The following is an 18724-nucleotide window of genomic DNA, read 5'->3' as shown; positions in this document are numbered from 1 at the left end:
GGTTTTTTGTTTGTTTGTTTGTTTTGGTGTTGGTTTTTTGTTTTTTAGGGGTTTGTTTTGTTTTGGTTTGGTTTGGTTTGGTTTGGTTTTTGAAACAGGAGCTCACTGTGTGGCCCTGGCTGGCTTGGAACTTGCTATGTAGACCAGGCTGGCCTCAAACTCAAAAGAGATCCACCTGCCTCTGCCTCCCGAGTGCTGGGATTAAAAGCATGTGCCATGATGCTGGCTTGTTCTTGTCAATTTTTATTGGACCTCTCCCAAGCCGTTTGTTTCCCGTTGTCTGTGGCAGCCTTAAGACTGCCAGGGCAGAGTAGGCGTGGAGAGTGTGTGGTGTAGAAGGCAGGACTGGTGCCCAGCACTGAAGGGCACCCAGCAGAGCCTCACTGTTCCGTTCTCCCAGTCTCAGCACTGCTTGCCCAGTACCAGTTAACGGTTATTCCTAAGGATGGGTTGGTCCCCGACCTGCAGAACTGCTTTCACTGGCCCATGTATATTTGCCTGTCTGATTATTGTTTATCTTTCCCAATCAGCATGTTGCAAGCTTTCAAGGTCCTGAGGCTTCTTTTAACAGGACATAGTTTATTGAACCAGCCAGCAGACTTCTCACAGACTTATCCAAAATCTAGAGTTACCCCAAATGTTACAGAGTTGAGGCTTTTTAGATATTTTTGGCTTTTCTGTCTCCTATATATTGCTCCATACATTCTGATGGGATGTTTTAAACCACTAGACAGTAATGGCTACAATGAGAAGGGAGGTGGAAAGGGAGATCTGTCTCGTGTCTACACGGGTTTGTTGACCAACTTGCATGTACATATACGTGAACATTGACCAGCTGCATGGATGTTGTTTTTTTCTTTTAGTCCTCAGAGGTCCCCTCTGTTGTTTGGTTTTGCTCTTTTGTGGGCCTGCCACCCAGCTCCCAAATAAATCACACATGGAGGCTTATTCTTAATTATAAATGCTCAGCCTTAGCGTGTTGCTTGCCCATTTTCTTAACTTTAAATTATCCCATCTACCTTTTGCCTCTGGGCTTTTCACATTCTCTTACTTCTGTCAATCTTACTCTTACTCTGTGGCTTGCTGTGTAGCTGGGTGGCTGGCCCCTGGAGTCCTGCGCATATGGGTCAGCAGGGCTAGCAACCCCCCCCCTCCCGGTTTTCAGTAGGTATGGTGGCTGGGGCTCATTGTGTTTTCAAGGCTCCTCCTTCTCTGGCTATTCTTTGATTTCCCCTCTCCCATATTTCTCCTCTATATTCTCTGCCTCCCAGCCCCGCCCATCTTTTCTCCAGCTTCACCATTGACCATTCAGCGCTTTATTAGACCATCAGGTGTTTTAAACAGACACAGTAACACAGCTTCACAGAGTTAAACAAATGAAACATAAACAAAAGTAACACACCTTAAAACAATATTCCCCAAACCCCTCTTCCCCCTAGCATAACATAACTCCATGAGGATAGGGAATTTAATGCCGTCACTGCTTCATTCAGAAAACTTGGGCCAGTGCTCAGCAGGTAAGGAGCACAAAACACTCGTTAACTCTTTGACTAGGCGAGAGAGAGAGAGAGAGAGAGAGAGAGAGAGAGAGAGAGAGAGAGAATAGGCAATGCCCCACCAGTGGTATTGGCACAGAGCGTGCCATGGCCAGAGCTCAGTTTTCTGTTCTTAAAGTTACCTCCATCACGGAAACAGAGCTCTTTTTCTTCAGGTACTTTTTGGTTTGTTATGCATGACTCAGCTGTGAGTCATAGAAGCAGTCTGAAGGGCTGAGGTCTGTAAGGCATAGGGTAGAAAAGAATAGATAACTTGAGACCGATCACTCCAGCGTTCAGTGTCCTGTAGGCATCCTGTACAGGCAGTTCTGATGAGTCACAGTGCTCTCGAAAGCTGCATCGTTATAAACACCCATAACGTCAGGGCTGGGTTACAGCTTTCTCCTGAGTTTAAAGGAAACAAAAACATTTTTGTTTCCAGCATTATTTCATGAAACTTCTCAGGAAAATGTTGTTTCTAGGTAAGTTTCTCAGAGGCATTTTAGTTTCTCTGAAGGCATGGGCTGACACAGAATGGACTGTGTTGGCTGGGCTCAGAAAAGCTTGGAGGGTCTTCTGCAGGGATGTCTTTCATTCTATGGGAAGGAACAATGTTATATAAAGACCTGGGAGGAGTTCAGACAGACATTGGTAAAAGCAGGCGACGGGAGGTGATTCCCTGATTTTGTGGAGCCATTGTGAGCTCCTGGCTGATTGCGAAGGGTTATCAGAGAGTGAGCACACTGAAAGCTAGCATGACCTGGTCCCCACACCATCCTGCATCTAGAGAACCACACCCGAATGACTCATACCAATAAGTCCGTGGGCTCTGCAGAGGCCAGCAGAGCTCAGACACATTCCTGTGGTGTCCAGTTCTGAGGCATATATGGGTCAGTAGGGCTAGCAAACCCCCTAGTTTTCAGTAAGTATGGTGGCTGGGGCTCATTGTGTTTTCAAGGCTTCATGAAAATGTGTCAGCTTTCCTAATCAGGTCTTGATGACATCTGTGGATGTAGTTAGTATAGTTGTATAGTCTGGACTTTTTAAAAGATTTATATTTTTTTCTTATAAAAGAAAACATTTAATTGGAGTCGATTTACAGGTTCAGAGGTTCAGTCCATTATTGTCATGGTGGGAAGCATGGTGGCACACAGGCAGACATGGTGCTGGAGAAGGAACTGAGAGTTCTACATCTGGATTGGCAGGCAACAGAAAGAGAAGGAACCACTGGGCCTGGCTTGGGCCTTTGAAACCCCAAAGCCCACCCCCAGTGACTTGCTTCCTCCAACAAGACCACACCTATCCCAACAAGGCCACACCTCCCAATGCCACACCTTAAGCATTGAAATATATGAATCTAGGTGGGCCATTCTTATTCAAACCACCACAGGAAGTAAGCTCTTCAATGTGTCCTTTCTAAAAACTGATACTGTGTTTGTTTGGGTAGGGTCTTGTGTCGCCCAGGCTGGATTCAAACTTGCTATGTAGAGGATGAAGGCCCCAAACATCTGATCTTCCTGTCTCCACCTCCTAAGTACTAGGATTACAGGCAGGCACCACCAAGCCCAGTTTATGCGTTGTTCAGGATCAAACTTATAGCTTCATCCAAAGAGCATTTTTGTGAGACAGAAGGGCAGAGTCCATCCATGCAAGGAGGAGGAGGCCACCGCAGGACACACGGAAGCTGGATGCGGGAGGCCAGGTGCCAACCCATGTCACGGCTCTTCCAAGGGCTGTTGTCAGGATCTGTGAAGTTCCTGTTCTTTTTCACCAGGACCCAATATCAGCAGCAATTAATTAGTATGTAAATAGTAGAGATAAATCTTCCTCAAAGCCTCTTCTAGACCATTTGTTGCTTTCAGGGGGGTTGTGAATGACAGTCGCCATTTTGCTACCTATTTTTATTTAATATGTGTGAATGTTTGTATGTGTGCCACATGTGCAGTTCCCTCAGAGGTCAGAAAAGGGACATCTGCTCCCTGGAACTATAGTTGCAGGTGGTTATGAGCTGCCATGTGGGTGCTGGAACCAAACCCAGGTCCCCTGCAAGAGCAGCAAGTGCTCTTAACTACTGAGCCGTCTCTCCAGCCCCTGAGTTTAGGTTTTAATTCTGTTTATGCACTAAGGGACTGCAAAGGCAAAAGGCCCCAAAGTCCTGGTGTGGCCCTGGGTGTGGGGGCTGTTGGAATCCTCCAGGAAGTCCTGGTGTGGCCCTGGGTGTGGGGGCTGTTGGAATCCTCCAGGAAGTCCTGGTGTGGCCCTGGGTGTGGGGACTGTTGGAATCCTCCAGGAAGTCCTGGTGTGGCCCTGGGTGTCTGGGCTGTTGGAATCCTCCAGGAAGTCCTGGTGTGGCCCTGGGTGTCTGGGCTGTTGGAATCCTCCAGGAAGTCCTGGTGTGGCCCTGGGTGTGGGGGCTGTTGGAACCCTCCAGGAAGTCCTGGTGCGGCCCTGGGTGTGGGGGCTGTTGGAACCCTCCAGGAAGTCCTGGTGTGGCCCTGGGTGTGGGGGCTGTTGGAACCCTCCAGGTGCACACCGGAAGCAGACTCTGAATTGCATGGAGTCTCAGCACAGCTTGAGCTTTCAGCATGTACATCCCTCAGGTGACCAGGGAGCATCCAACCGACCGACCGACCGACCGACCGACCGACCGACCGACCATGTGGCCCTACAGTGAGCTATCAAGACCTGTCTCGGGCTCCGGGCTGGCTGCTCACTGGATACAGGCTTTCTAAACCTTAAACTGCATTGTGCCCTTCCAGTAATTTCCAACTGAACATTAGTATCTTAAGGATCCCTCGGTGCTGTCCTGTTTATCAGTGGTGTGATGGGTGATAATGCTCTGTATATTGTGAATGTATTGCTGATTGGTTGGTAAATAAAATGCTGATTGGCCATCAGGCAGGAAGTATAGGCGGGATAAGCAGACAAGGAGAATTCTGGGAAGGCTGAGTCAGGACACACCATCCAGGGAGCAGCATGTAATGGCACACAGGTAAAACCACAGAACATGTGGCGACATATAGATTAACAGAAATGGGCTGAGTTTAAGTGTAAGAGCTAGTCAGTTATAAGCCTGAGCTAATGGCCGAGCAGTTTTAATTAATATAAGCCTCTGTGTGTTTACTTGGGTCTGAGCGGCTGTGGACCAGGTGGGACACAGGAAAACTTCAGCTACAGCGGTGGCCACTGTATGCCATTGAACTGCATACACACACCCCTCCCCATGCTTGCCCTTTAGGAGAAAAATGATTCTACCGAGAGACATTTTTCATGGAAGACATTTTGCTAGGAAGTAGGAAAGGCTGAAGGTAACTAACATTTGCTGGCTGGGCTCTTATTCTTCAGTGTAACACCCTGCTATTCCGCCTTGCCCTGAGTTAACCAAACCACTGGAAAACAAAGGCAAATGAAAACAGGCCTCTCACTTTTCTTCCACTCCCTTAGACCGTTGTTGGTACTGAGTTCAGATGCCAGTGCAGAGGAAGCCAGCCCCTCCTAAGCCACAGTCTGTGCCGGTCCACTTAGAAGCAGCAGGAGAGGTTCCAAGGCCTCTGTGTTGTTGGGGCAGCAGTGGTGACCCCTGGCTCTGCTTGCAGTCCACTGGTGATTCCTAGGTGGGAACCGGCGCCTCGATCCTCCCAACACCCAAGAGTGTACCCCCCCCCCCCGAGAACTTCCCACAGCTCTAGCTCCTTGGCCTATAGAAGTCCTAATAAGGGGTAGCGTGGACACCAAATCCAGAAAGAAAAACGCTGAGGAAATCTGGGGTCGTCTCACAGATGACCTGAGATACTCACAACTGGGTGATGGCCACTGAGTGATGGCCATTGTGTGATAGACACCATGTGATGGTCACTTCGTGAAGGTCACTGCATAATGACCACCATGTGATGAACACTGAGTAATGGCTACTCACTGATAGTCACCGTGTGGCGGCCACTGAATGATGGCCGAAACAGCGTTTGCTTATCTCGAGGCCAGGTTCTGTGGCGGGAATGGTAACGGACTTATCACTGACACCAAGACTCAGCTAGCTGGCTCTGAGGGTTCCAGCCTTGGTGACCTTGGGCAAGGAGGTTTCCTGTACTCTGTACACGTTCCCTTAGCCTGAAACTCTTCCCAAAGCACTGTTCATGGGAACAAAATCATATATGTGACCGTGTCTCTCATTCTAGCTGGCAAAGTCTAGGCATCCAATAATAAATGCCACTGAGTCTGAAATTCACAGGAGAAAATTAAAAGAACAACTTAAGCCAGTTCTGGCAGCACGGGCCTCCGACAAGTAGCCAAAGCAGGAAGATAGTGAGTTCCAGACCTGCCAGGGCTATAGAGGGCTATCAGAGCCAGCCTGGGCAACTAAATGAGATCCTGCCTCAAAATAAGAGGTTAAGAGGGCCAGGGGTGTGTAGCTCAGTGGTACAGTGCTTGCCTGACATGTGTGAGGCCCTAGGTTCAGTCCCCAGGACCACAAGAAATAATCACCATCCAGTAGACACTGAGTTAGTAAGTTAGTAATCTGACTAATTATTGGCTTACACCTAAAGCGTTGAAATCATCACAAGCTGGCCCGCCATGGGAAAGATGCTAGCGGATATCCTCAGAGTTCACTCCTTTTCACACAGTGGAAGGGTTTCCCCTGGAGATGTAGCGGTGTCATCCCATTGATTTCACCAGGTAGCCGGAACATTAGGGTCGACGTTAGAAAGGGCCCCTGGCAACTGGGGCCTGGGCTTCTGAGCTGTGCCCCTCCTTGGGGCTAACAAGGCTGTTAGTGAAGAAAGAGGTTCTCTGCTGAGGAATCTGTTCAGTGGCCCCCACGGCTCGGTGGCACTCCCACACGATTCCACTGGTGGCAGCTGGGACTGAAAGTCCGTGAAGGTGTTACTGTCACATTTGAGAAAGCACGGCTACAGCTGTTACCTGATTTTAAATTCTCACGTTGATTGGCTCTCAAGCAGATTCATTTCCACCATGGAGAAGCAGCTGAGGAAACATGTCCATGGCAAAGAAAGACCTTGTGCTCTTAGAGAAAGCTTAAGGAGGAGAAGGGCTAACGTCTGTCGCACAGCAGATACATGACGCCGAGGTGTCACCGCCTAAATGTGATGAGATACTCTGGGTATGCCTGGTTGTCATAAAACACTACAAATAAATTTGGGTTTGTAACATCATCTGTGACAGTGTCGTACAAGTCAGTGGGATTTTGAGGGTTCCTTGAAGGAGGCACAATCAGTGTCGAGTTTCCGTTTGTGTAGTTCCCAGTGAGAACCCGCACATAATACATATACTTTTTCCCATTGGCGTCCAGTCTGGAATATGTGTCACTGGCAGAATAGGAAGCATTGACAGCAAAATAGGTTCCCTTCCCATAGCAAACAGCTGCAAAGAGAAAAATGTTTTCAAGTAATTCAGTGTAACATATAAATCAACATGTTAGCCCAATATGTCAACTAATATAAAAGGAATGCTCAGCTTGAGTATTTTGTGTGGATTCTTCTTCATCATCATCATTATTAATTTTCCTCCTCAAAGGGGCAGTCAAGCCCTTGGGGTGAAATTGAAATATATTACTGTTTACTGTTAAAACTGGCTCCAGTCTGGCCACCAACGATGTGAGGGGCACAGTGAACCATGGCCAGGGCAGGTTCTCCCAGCCAGCACCCCATTTGGGGCAACTGATTGCATGCCTCCTTACCGTTCTTCCCAGCATAGCTGCGGTTAAATCCATTGCTGTTGAGCTGTGGAATAGAGCTAGCCTCCGTCCCGTGGAAGAGTTGCTTCTCGTTTCTTCCGTGGCCATTCTTTTCATCCATAATTTTTTTGTTTGCCTGGTACCTCCTCCAGAGAGCTGGATTCTGGATCCTTTCAATCTATAAATTAATAGTAAAGTATTCTGAAGATGCCAAGAGCACTTGCCAAGTGATAGCAAATTACCATCTTTGTCTTTCCTAAGTAAAAAATCTGCTCAAGCCAATTCAGTGCCGAGTGACAGCGTCCTATGTTCAGAAATCGTTTTAGGACCTGGTAAGACAGCTCAGTGAGGATATGGTGACCTGAGCTCCATCCCTAAAGTTGAAAGGAGAACACTGACTCCACAAAGTTACGCTCTGACTTCTACAAGTGTGAACCCCAGCTTCTCTCTACCCCCCACAACACACACACATACACAGAGACAAGGCTCTCTTACGGGGCTGGAGTTAGGTGGGCTGGCTGGCCAGTGAGCTCCAGGGAGCCACTTGTGTCTGCCTCGGCAGCTCTGTGGTTGCAAGGCAGACCAGACTGGCCTTGAACTCACAGAGATCCGCCTGCCTCCCGAGTGCTGGGATTAAAGGCATGCACCACCACTACCCGGCTGGATTTTCTTTTTCTTTCCTTTTTTTTTCCCCCTTCTTTTTTTTCTTTCCAGAGCTGAGGACCGAACCCAGAGCCTTGCACTTGCTAGGCCACTTGTGTCTGCCTTGGCAGCTCTGTGGTTGCAAGGCAGACCAGACTGGCCTTGAACTCACAGAGATCCGCCTGCCTCCCGAGTGCTGGGATTAAAGGCATGCACCACCACTACCCGGCTGGATTTTCTTTTTCTTTCCTTTTTTTTTCCCCCTTCTTTTTTTTCTTTCCAGAGCTGAGGACCGAACCCAGAGCCTTGCACTTGCTAGGCAAGCGCTCTACCACTGAGCTAAATCCCAACCCCAGATTTTTTTTTTTTTTTTTTTTTTTTGGTTTTTCGAGACAGGGTTTCTCTGTGTAGTTTTGCGCCTTTCCTGGAACTCACTTGGTAGTCCAGGCTGGCCTCGAACTCACAGAGATCCACCTGGCTCTGCCTCCTGAGTGCTGGGATTAAAGGCGTGAGCCACCACCGCCCGGCAGATTTTTTTTTTTTTTTTTTAATGCAGCATCTGGGGATGGAAGTCAGATGCTCATGCTCACAAGGGAAGCAATTTCCAACTGAGTTACATATAATTTTCCCTCTACTCCAAGTGTTGTGGTGCACTCTGAGTACTAATCCCAGCACTTGGGGGATTGATTGAAGCTGAAGATCATGACTTTGAGGCCAGCCTGGACTACATTGTAAATTCCAGCCCAGCCTGAACTACATGAAAAGATTCTGTCTCAAAAACTACTAAACACTTAGAAAGAAAAAAAAATCAAAAACTGAAAGATAAAAAAGGCAAAATTGGCTCTCTGGTTCAAAGCCTCGGCATTTTCACACATTTTCATATGATTTGGGATTTTTACATCATTTTCCCTTTTTATTATTTACCTATAACTGTTTCTCATCTTCAACTGTACCTGTTTTATTTTTGTTTACCCTAAATTTTGTCATTTTAACTCAGCTTTTCAAATTTTCAATTTTTTATTTTGAAATTTCCAGTCTTTTAATTTAAATTTTTAAAAGGGCGGTTTCTTAGAAAACAGCACATAATTATTTCAGACATGGTAGTATAGCTCAGTGGTAGGATACATGCTTAGTATGTGTGAGTCCCTGGGTTCAATTCCCCGCACCATAGAAAGAAAAATGGAGGAAGGGAGGAAAATAATCTTAAACTCTGTTCAGTAGATGTATTGTTAGCTCTTGGCCATCATGTTAGATTTATTCTCTCACCAGTAGCTACCAGAGGATGCAGGGGGGGATGAAGACAAGGATTTGATGAGACAGAATCCCAGATGAAGAGATACAAAATGAAGCAATGAAGTCCAAAAAATAGTGGAATCACTGATAATAACTGCCAATTCAGAATTCTATACCCAGCAAAAATGTCCTTAAAAAAACAAAAGTGGGGCCAGTGAGATGGCTCAGCAGGTCAAGGTTACTTCCCTGTAAGCCTAGTGTGTCGAATACAACCCCAGAACCCATGTGAAGGTGGAAGGAGAGAACAGGCCACACAAACTTGACTGACTCTGGGTATAAAATATGATAGGAAGTAAACGTGAGTGTATTTTTTAAGACCTTATTTTTAATTTTCAGTTATGTGTACTTGAGGTTGACAAGTGTGAATCCAGGTGCCCACAAATGCCAGAAGAGGAATAAATAAAATGAAAATATATTGCCACTGAGCTCAGGGAAAAACATACTTTCAGGGTGCTGGTGCTGCACTTTCAGGCTGTCGTAAGCTACCTGTTGTGGGTCTGGAAACCAAACTTGAAACTTGGGGTCCTCTGAGAGAGCAGTACAAAATCTTGACCCCATAGGCCACCTCTATAGACCCGTACATGAGTGGGTTTAATCAGGGTCTGATATCACTTATTTCTACCACTAGGAAACTCGTCTGTAGCCGACTTACCTTCTCTATGACAAAGTTTGCGCAGGTCTGGTTGAACTTGTCTGCCACAATGTTGTATTCAGGATCACTGGTTTGCAGACTGACCACAAGCAATTTCTTCTGCCTCATGTCACTCCAATGTGCAGGGATTTCGGCTGCAAAATAAGGATTTGAGGGCTCCTGTGTACATTTCCAGTATGCTTTGGCAAAACCTGCCTCCCCCTTGTGTTATAGTCTCATAATTCTATCTATACAAGAAATTCCTTATCTTTCTAAAAGGATGTTGTTAAAAATGTATACCATGAACCATTGGTATCAGGATGAGCTAAAAAGCTTGTTCAAAAGAGGGGATGATTTAAGGCAAGATAGTGCAGTGGTAGATCTCTTGCCTGACACATAGGAGACTCATTTCCCAGAACCCTCCTCCAGAAGAGAAAAGCCACCGAAGTATGGAGCTAGGGTTTCCTAGGGATGGCGCCTGTGTCTACACCTTCTGTTTTGATCTTGCTAAGGTGTGAAAACTGACTACATACTGTAGCTTACCTTCATTTACTGCAAAGCCTCTGCTCTGATGTAATTGAACAAATTAATTACCCAACCTGTTTTGAACAATATCTGTCTTATTGCAGATGCATGGTTTATACCATTGGGGGGGGGTTAACCTACATGTATGTTCTCATTTGACTCACTATATCCTTAAGAGGTAGGTGGGTGGATGGCAGGGTTTGTCTGTGACAGGCTGCAGAATACCTCATGTGATATGACATTCCTTCAGGGCTGCTCTAACGGGTTCATTCACATTGATCCTATAGAAGATGAGTACAGTCTGTGGGAAGCCAAGGGGGACTCATGTGGTTGGAAGGAATGACTGTCTACACAAGACTGATATTCCCTTCCTGAGGCTCAACTCCATCAGGGAACCTGTAGGCTGCTTTCTGACCTGGTGCCCAGGAACCTTTGGCTCAGGGAAGAGAAGACTTGGGAAGAGAATGGAGGTCGTCCCGTGGTCATCGTTACAGACAGAGGCAAACTCTAACGAGTCTGTCCTCTCCTTGGCTTTTGAGTTCTTGAGAACCTTGGGCCACTTTCCTTCTGAAACTATTCTTTTTCTACCTCTGCTTGAGACAGCTATTATTTCCACAGAAGAACTGGGTCCAGAAAGTAGCTTGTAAGCTACTGAGACAGGAGCAAATGCAAGGGTAGCTGTTGTTAGTTAAGGTGGCTGTTCTCGAGCTGCTGTGGTTACCTTTGCTATATTCTCCTGACCATGGTGTATGCTCTGGAAACTCAGGGACCAAGGTCTTTAAATTATTCTACTAGGCTTACTTGAATTTTATCTACTTTAAAATTTAATACAGCAGAATATGGGTGGTTATGCCTTTAACCCCAGCATTTGGGAGGCAGAAGCAGGCAAATCTCTGAATTTGAGGCCTGCCTGGTACATCTAGCATTCTAGGCCAGCCAAAGCTACATGGTGAAACGCTGTCTCAAAAACAAAACAAAAGAATTCCAGGCCAGCCATGGCTGCATAGTGAAACACTGTCTCAAAAACAAAACAAAAACTGTTGTGTTTCTAAAACAGTGTTAAAATTCAGAGTTGGAGCAATGGTTGACACCCAAGAGCATGCATGTAACTTACCTTCAGTTTTTATGTGGCGCTGAACAGTGACACTCTGTCCTTGAGGGCCTGTGGCCGTGTTTGTCCTGAAGTTCACTGTGAAGTCCTGATTATTAATTTTGACAACAATGCTCTTGTGCTTCGCCTTCTGGGCCTCCTCCAACTGCATATTAGCTATTTTGTCAAAACTGTAGGTGACGCTGTTGTCAATGTATTGCCATTCCACGAATTCGAGGACATAGTCTGCCTGGGTTTCCTTTTCTTTAACCAACCGAATGCTCTTGATCAGGTCTTCAATCTCATCCCTAGCTTCTACCACATCTCGGCTGATTCCCTCAACTTTCATCAAAGGTTTCCTCTGGTCCAGGTCAATGACAATATTCAGCCTCTTCTGCAGCTCATTCAGTCTCCTGTACTCCTTCTCATCAAAGTCTCTGATACACTCATCGTCACTGGTGTAGGAAAGCTGCTCTTGGGTAATCAGATTCTGTATCCAGGTGATGGTACTTTCCACGCTGACTACATCGGCACCACATACCTGGAAAACCGTCGGCTCCGTTTTCTTCTCCAGAAACAGGGTTTTCTGTTTGGGGGGAGCTTGCTTTGGAAAGCCAAAAAAGGCTAAAGAGAAAATGGAAATTAATTTTTCTTTTATTCCCTTGAACATCAAGGTCAGGAATATATATTTGATAAAAGCGAAGGACTCACAGGCAATCTTAGACAGTACAGACGGCTGGGGAGGAGCTAGGGAGCCTTCTCTCTCTTTCATGTTGTCATAAAAAATATTCAGAATGTGGGGCTGGAAGATGACAACTTTAACTTTCCTCACAGCCTGCACTGATTTTTTCTGGATAAATTCTTCAATGGCATCCATTATGGCTTTAGCAACTGTATCTGGGTCCTGGCGAGCATTTCCTTTAAAAAAGCACATTAAAAAAAAAGACAAGGTTAAGATCCACCTGCAAAAGGCTGTGACATAAACAAGGAATTCCTGTAGTTGAAAGTTGTCTTGTGTCCCACCCAGTCCTGCAGCCACTTGGACCCAAGTAAACACACAGAGGCTTTATACTACTTGCAAACTGTATGGCCTAATGGCTCAGGCTTCTTAGTAGCTAGCTCTATCTATTAATCTATGTTTTGCCACATGACTGTGGCATTACCAGTCTGCTGGCATGTTGTTCCTTGGGCTGCAGGCTGGTTTCTCTCCCTCCTCTCCTTTCTTTTCTCCCTATATCTGCTTAGATAGATTTCCCACCTGCCTCTAAGCTGCCTTGCCATAGGCCAATGCAGCTTTAATTATCAACCAATCAGAGAAACACATATTCATAGCATACAGAAAGCCATCCCACAGCACTAATTCCAGTTGTCACAGGAAAGAAAAATGCCTGATCCCACTTTAATCACTGTAGACTTTTCTAACATAGTTTTGACATCCTAGACACAATGGGGAGGAGTTTCTGTTCTATGCTGTCCATAGGTCAACACCCCAGGAAAAGACCCTGGAACCCACTTTTTTTTTTTAAGATTTATTTATTTATATGTACACAGTGTTCTATCTGCCTGCATGTATGCCTGAAGGTCAGAAGAGGGCACCAGATCTCATTGCAAATGGTTGTGATCCACCATGTGGTTGCTGGGAATTGAACTCAGGACCTCTGGAAGAGAGCAGTCAGTGTTCTTACCCTGTGAGCCATCTCTCCAGCCCCTGAACCCCATTCTAATTTGTGACATTCACATCTGTCCTTTTCAACAGATCCTGGCTCCCATTGTCACTCCTCTCCCATTACAGAGTCCAGGTGACTTTTTTTTTTATTTACTAATGTCCTCAAAAGATCATAAAAGGAAAAAAATACTAATACATCTTGAAACAACATGGTCCTTACAGAGACAATCTTAGCCTCTGATGGATTTTATGTATGTGTCTGGATTCTCCCAGCTACCTCTGTGGGCCAGATTTAAACTAAGATAATTCTTAAAGCTCTTAAACTGTGAGCTACTTGTTATAATTTATAATTCTAGGTGTATTAGTCACCCTGAGCCTCCAGGATGTCTTTCTTCCCCATACCCTGCATGATTTTAGCTGCCCAGCAGGATTCAAAGCAGCCATTGAGTAGATCCACTCCTGTCTTCAACATGTTCTAGATCTTGTTTCTCAAGCTCTGGAACCCATTGGCTAGGTAAGGTTGTGGAATGTCCCTTTCTAATCATGGGTCAGCCCAAAGTGAATGGCAGCTGGCAAAGTCACATGACAGGCAATATGAAAGTCTTCTGGGCAAGCTGGTTTGATAGACGGAGTGCCCATTTAGATTATCCCTGTTAATGGTGCCTGCCACTGTGGCAGAAAATCACAGTCAATGCCTTTGACTAACCTTGTAGATAAATTGTGGGGACACAGGTCATTCCTCCTGCCTCAGTCATTCCAGTAGGTGGGACCACAGGTGCACATAAATGCACCCTGCTCATTCTCCTCCGTCAACTTAAAATACCCTCAAGCTTTGCTCATTCCCTAGTGGACTAGGGTCCCTTGGAGTGAGGAAACTGTCCATTCCTAGGTGAGATGTCACCGTCATCACCCAGACCCAATGAGGACCAAATCCGTGGAGGAGTCGACACTTCGGGACTGAGCCTTGACAGACTGTGACTACTAACCTGTGCCAATGGCTGGGAGGCAAATGGATGAATAATTCCGTTGTTCACATTCTTCCAAAACACAGGAAACTGACCTCTTGACATCGTTCCCTCCAATAACGTGAATAATACTCTTGCATCTCAGCAACCCACCTTCAGTAACTATATACTCGCTGTTCTGTTGAGCTGTGAAACAGAGACTCAGAATCAGATGCCGAACCTACTCTTGGAGAAAGCAAGATGTCTGATTTGATGAAGAAATAGTGTATGGATTAAAAGCTCCTGAAACACTATGTTTACCGAAATTTTGTGGCTTAATTTCTCTGAACTGTGAGATAACTTTCCACTTTTAACTTTCTTTCATATGGAATTCTTTCATAAAATAAATGATCTTAAGATTAATATATTGGTTTCAAAAAAGAAAAGAAAAGAAAAGAAAAGATGAATACATTGCCTTCCCAGCCCAAAGACCTTCCTCAGTTTCTTCATAGCCTTCCATAGTCAATCTTCCACTTACAATCTGGCACCAAGAAGTAGCATTGTTCCTTACCCAGGACAGAACATTCTTTCTCCACATTTTGTCCTGCACCTTCCAAAATTGCTTTGGAAACTCCTACATGAGAAAATCAAGTGGGTAACTTGACCAGAAAGACAGCCTTTGCATCCCAACACACCCATCATAGAGCAGTCCCATGCCCAGGCATTACTGACAAAGAAGAAAATTTCAAAAAATGTTGCCAGTTGTAAGAAAGCCCATTGAAATAACTTTAAAGATATTAATTAACATGAACAAGCCCAGGTTTACAAAACCATTTTGCCTATAGAAACACTTCTTCATAGGATCTACCACATTGATTACTGCATGAGACAGAATGCATCTCATGGAAGTACCTGATTTGAGAGTAAATGTGTTTGCTGTTGAATTGACAATCACATCTGCCACTTCTTTGGTGATGTCCCCCGTGGCCACTTGGAAGAGGATCTGGCCAATATTCATTTCTAGCACTCCTAAAGTGGGGTTGGAAAGACTCCCATAGAAACCTGCCCAGAAAAAAAAAAAAAAAAAAAAAAAAAAAAAAAAGCAGAATCAGGCACCGACTCATCAGAAGCAAGAGTAACTGAGGTCACAGGCTGCCCTATCGATGTACTGGCTGTCTTTTACTTTGGCCCTGGCCCTGGGCTGGAACTGAAGGACTGCTTGAGTTTAGGAGTTTGGAGCTATCCTGGGCAGCATAGCAAATCCTCACTTCAGATCAAAGTTCCAGTGAACCCCAAACGAGATGAACTCAGAAACAGAAAACCACATTTGACAGAGAAGTGTTGGTTTGTATTGTCTCTTAATGTGTCCGTGGAAAATAAATGTTAGATTATCCATAGGAGGCAGTAATCTCATCAGTAATTTAAAAATCCCACTGTACAGATTATATAATTTGGCCCACCTTTCCCTTTCCCTCCAAGTCCCATAAACAGTCTTTTATACTCACATGTATGGAATATAACTTAATATGGTCCATAGTTTATAGACTTATCAGAAAAATGATCACAATCATCCTTTACCTGTCAGTGAACAGTTACTTAGTAACAAGAAGTCACTGGTCAACTTAAAAACTTTACTGAACCTTGTGTATCTTCATCCGTGGCACTAGAATTTCCATTACTCCTTTTGTCGAGTTCATCTGAAAATGCCTGGAAATACAAACACAGTTTTAGCCATGATGCTCCCTCCTCGATGAACGAGTTTGCTTCCCTGGCTTTTGATTCTGTATGCACACATGTAGTGATATGAAAAATAAAGACTCGGTGTCTGGCTTTGAATGAAATGTTTCAGCAAAGCCTTTGCTGTGTTTGGGTTAATTGGTAGAGGCTAAGAAATTGTTTTGAGAGTATTTGAACCTTGATGTTCAAATGTTGTCTCTCGGGAGACTCTGCATTTGCCTGCTACGTGAGAGCTTGAAGGTGCACTGACCTTGGTCCTAAGACACTCCTGGCAACCTAGAGTTCTTCCTTTTGATTATGGCTTTCCATGATGTGTGGGCTGCCTGCTCTTACAGGCAGCGAAAGCAAGATGATTTCGGTACTTGGAACCTTTCCCAGCCCCTGTTAACCTTGTATGTTTGTATAAAGTAAGTGTAGTGAGCTATCTGGGTGTCGGTCTTTTCCAAGAAGGCTGAACCCCTCTGCTCCTTTGGAAAATGAAGGCCTAAAATCTTGGTGAGCTTCTCTCTCTACTGTGGCACCTACGACCGACATCAAACAATACTTACACACACACACACACACACACACACACACACACACACACACACACACACAATTGGAAAATAATAACCCTTAAACAGTAGTATTTAATTTACTTCTATATTTTTAAGGTTATAAAAATATACATATCACTGGGCAGTGGTAGTGCACACCTCTAATCCCAGCACTTGGGAGGCAGAGGCAAGTGGCATTCTGAGTTCAAGGCCAGCCTGGTCTACAGAGTCACTTCTAGGACAGCCAAGGCTACATAGAGAAACCTTGTCTTGAAAAGCCAAGAGAGAAAGAGAGAGAGAGAGAGAGAGAGAGAGAGAGAGAGAGAGAGAGAGAGAGAGAGAGAGAGAGAGAAACATTTCCCAAATAAAGATTGGGAGACTCAAGTCTATGTAACAAGATTCACAGATAGACAGTGTGTCTGTCCACACAGACATTCATATCTCACGATAATCTCAGCAACTCGACCTCCAGTTCAGTTTACTTTGTGTATATAAATCTAAACTTCCAAAGTAATTATAATTTCTAGAAAGGAAAGTATGTGCTGCACACAATGCCCACATCACCTTCCACAATTCATGCCACAGGAAAGTTATTAAAAACTCTTAACAGCTAGGCAAGTGGATGCATACCTATAACTCCATTATTCTGGAAGCTGATGCAGGAGGATTGCCATGAGTGTGAACAATCTGGACTACTTAGCTAGATCCTATCTAAATGCATAAGCAACCAAACAAACCTCGTCGTGTTTCTACAGGCCAAGCTAAAGGACTTGCGGGGAGGGGGGGTGTTGGCTGCCTGATTAGAATATGGGTTCCATATGCCTGCTTCCATGAATTTATAGGTAGTGGCCTAGGTCTGGACAATAATGAAGTATGACCTAAAAATTCCAACAGCCCAATCAACGGGCATCTGTGGGCTGCTACTTTTATTGTGACATTGTGGAAACTTTTCAAACATCAAGGTCATGTCCTCTACTGGATTATAAAGACATGGAAAACAGAAACCAGGCCTTGGTGTCAGGCTATATCACCAGAGCTGACGTGCAGTAAAATGTGGGCTGAGTGACACACTGTGACTGACAGCATTCTAGTATCTCTGGTCCAAGTGTCCTAGTCACATGAGGACATGTTCAAGCCACATCCTTCACTCACAATTAATGACATTCCCAGAAATGGAAGCTGGAATTGCTTGCATCCCATTCCGGAATTTTCAGATGGATAATGCCACCACTGTGCTGTTATATTACGTATTAACATTTCTATGTCCATGGGAGAGGCAACCCCATAAGTTGAAAAACTAATAATGAGTATTACAATGTGTGAGCCTTTCTTCTCTGATTCTGATTCACACAAAAAGATGTAAAGCTGGAGAAGCATTCATGAGACAGCTGTAAGCTTACACATTAACTCTATAATTGACCAAATCAAAGGAATGACTGCCATTTCAAGATACGTTTTAGTAGTAAGGTTATGTTCGAAATAAATTGGTGAACTGTTTAGAGATAGAATCGTGCATCAACCTTACATGAGAGGAAAGGAAATAAGGGGGGGAAAGATCAAACACTCGGGAACAGAGCAATAGCAGTTGAGGCTGAATAACAGATACAGAACCTCACCAGGCTGGTTCATGTACTTTTGTGTGTGCTTGAAACTTTCCTGAAGGGGTTTTTTTAACCTATCTAATTTTTCTTGAAATTTGTCATGCTACATATAACCAGCCAACACACTCTTCTGTGTTGAAAATACGTGAAATAAACATCCTATTAGACCAAGAAGACTTAGAAGAACACAGGTCCCAAACTGCAGTTGGCAAAGTAATCAGAAGCAAGCCGAGCCAGTACCTGAATGTTTTCGAGGTCTTTTGGGTGCAGCAGAAACTGAACTTCCTGTAAAGTTTTCAGGTGGCTCCTGCTACTAAATCTGAGCACTTCTGAAATTATTAATTTAGCAAATTCGGGTTTAGGAAACCCCCGATTTCCTGTTCCTATTGCTGGAAATCCAATTGATTGCAGAGACAGTGCCTCGGCGGTCTTCAGACAGTCTCTGATGATGTTTTTCATGATCTGAAAAGCACAAAGCACTTCCTTAAATGTCTTGTTTAGAAATGGGAGGCCCTAAAAAAATAAGCACTCAGCAGCTTTTCCTGGGAGCACTGTTCACTCCATTGACCGGGAGCACTTTCCATTCTTTTATGCTTTCAACAAAAGTTAACAGCAGTCTGAAGAGGGAAACTAAGGAGAAGACAAGATAAAGGGAATGTGAGACACCCTTCCAAGAGCACAGCCTCACTCCACCATGAAGCAAAGAGGGGAAGCCACAGCTGTCTATGACCATCTCCCCACTTCAAGCCCTCACCTTGCTTTTCCTCAATAAATGTTGTATATTCCCCCAACCCTTCCCTGACTGTCAATAATTGCTGAGCACAGTAACGAA

At 44.8% G+C, this 18724-nt stretch overlaps 1 protein-coding gene across 1 annotated transcript in view; it reads right to left on the bottom strand.

Annotated features, from left to right (window-relative positions):
• Positions 1–6039: 6039 nt before the first annotated feature.
• Positions 6040–18724, bottom strand: part of Parp14 (poly(ADP-ribose) polymerase family member 14) — a 33559-nt gene continuing 20874 nt past the window's right edge. Inside the window, exons 8-17 of the mRNA XM_059277362.1 lie at positions 18133–18354; positions 15659–15725; positions 14931–15080; positions 14590–14652; positions 14061–14225; positions 12120–12326; positions 11433–12032; positions 9815–9948; positions 7231–7405; positions 6040–6914 (exon numbers count right to left, since the gene is read on the bottom strand). Coding sequence (XP_059133345.1) covers positions 6625–6914; positions 7231–7405; positions 9815–9948; positions 11433–12032; positions 12120–12326; positions 14061–14225; positions 14590–14652; positions 14931–15080; positions 15659–15725; positions 18133–18354 — 2073 coding nt within the window. The 3' untranslated portion in view covers positions 6040–6624. The remainder of the gene's footprint in view (positions 6915–7230; positions 7406–9814; positions 9949–11432; positions 12033–12119; positions 12327–14060; positions 14226–14589; positions 14653–14930; positions 15081–15658; positions 15726–18132; positions 18355–18724) is intronic.

Source organism: Peromyscus eremicus, chromosome 12 (assembly GCF_949786415.1).
Source record: "Peromyscus eremicus chromosome 12, PerEre_H2_v1, whole genome shotgun sequence".
NCBI classification, from domain to species: domain Eukaryota; kingdom Metazoa; phylum Chordata; class Mammalia; order Rodentia; family Cricetidae; genus Peromyscus; species Peromyscus eremicus.
The sequence above is the reverse complement of the archived record's forward strand: the minus strand, read 5'-3'. Positions and strand labels throughout refer to the sequence as shown.